General features: G+C 66.7%; 1 protein-coding gene across 1 annotated transcript in view; it reads left to right on the top strand.

The window, feature by feature from the left end:
- The first annotated feature begins 598 nt into the window (after positions 1 to 598).
- The window catches only part of LOC104837982, a 6,197-nt gene continuing 5,890 nt past the window's right edge, over positions 599 to 905 (top strand). Inside the window, exon 1 of the mRNA XM_010577488.1 lies at positions 599 to 645. Coding sequence (XP_010575790.1) covers positions 599 to 645 — 47 coding nt within the window. The remainder of the gene's footprint in view (positions 646 to 905) is intronic.

The raw sequence follows: 905 nt of genomic DNA, 5'->3' as shown, positions 1-905 counted from the left end.
CTCCCGGCCCGGCCGTCGCTTCGCAACCACCGCCACCGGCGCGTGACCAGCAAACAAAGAACCTTTTCACCGGCGACCCCGCCGTGGCCAGCACCCCTGGGACCCCCCAGCCGGAGCACCCCAGGTCCCCCAACCCCACCCAGGCACCCCACGGTGATGGGTGCTGCAAGAACCCCCCGATTCCCCCGGGGATCTGGGTGGAAAATTCCGGCGCCGGGGCTGTATAAGTTTTATTGGCCCCTTGTCACTGTGTCCCGGGGGACCTTTGCTCTCCCCGCCGTGGCCCGGCATTGCCGCCATCGTCCGCCAGTGCCGCCCCGGCACGTTGCGGCCCTGCCGCTATCGCGGGCCCTTTGCTCGAAGAGGGGGGCTGAGGCCGCCCCAACTCGTGACACCCTTGCACAAGTGGGTGCCGCCTGCTGGAGGCCCTGGGGTGGGGACAGGGGTGACCTAACCCAGCGGCACCCAGCTGAGCCGGCTGTTTCTTATCAATACCGGCCGTGACCCCCGCTGGCGGTGCGAATTGGCGGTGACACGGCATGGGGTCGTGCTGCCCGTCGGGTGCAAATGCCCTGCGGGGGCAGCCGGGGGCAGGAGCATGGCGGTGCCGGGGTGCCAGCGGCTGACGTGGGTGCTACGAGCATGGTATTGGTGCTCTGAGCCTGGTGTGGGTGACACAAAGCATGGCAGGGGTGCTGCAAAGCATGGTATGGGTGCTGCGAGTCTGTTATGGGTGCTACCAGGCTGGCATGGGTACTGTGAGCCGGATAGGGGTGGTACAAGCCTGATGTGGGCGGTGCAAGCCTGGCATGGGTGCTGCAAGCCTGGCATGGGTGCTGCAAGCCTGGCATTGCTGGTGTAAGCCTGGCATGGGTGCTGCAAGCCTGGCATTGGTGGTGTGAGCT

This window comes from Haliaeetus leucocephalus, unplaced genomic scaffold, assembly GCF_000737465.1.
Source record: "Haliaeetus leucocephalus isolate CR32 unplaced genomic scaffold, Haliaeetus_leucocephalus-4.0 Scaffold556, whole genome shotgun sequence".
Lineage (NCBI taxonomy): Eukaryota > Metazoa > Chordata > Aves > Accipitriformes > Accipitridae > Haliaeetus > Haliaeetus leucocephalus.
Note: the sequence above shows the minus strand (reverse complement) of the source record. Positions and strands in the feature narration are given on the sequence as shown.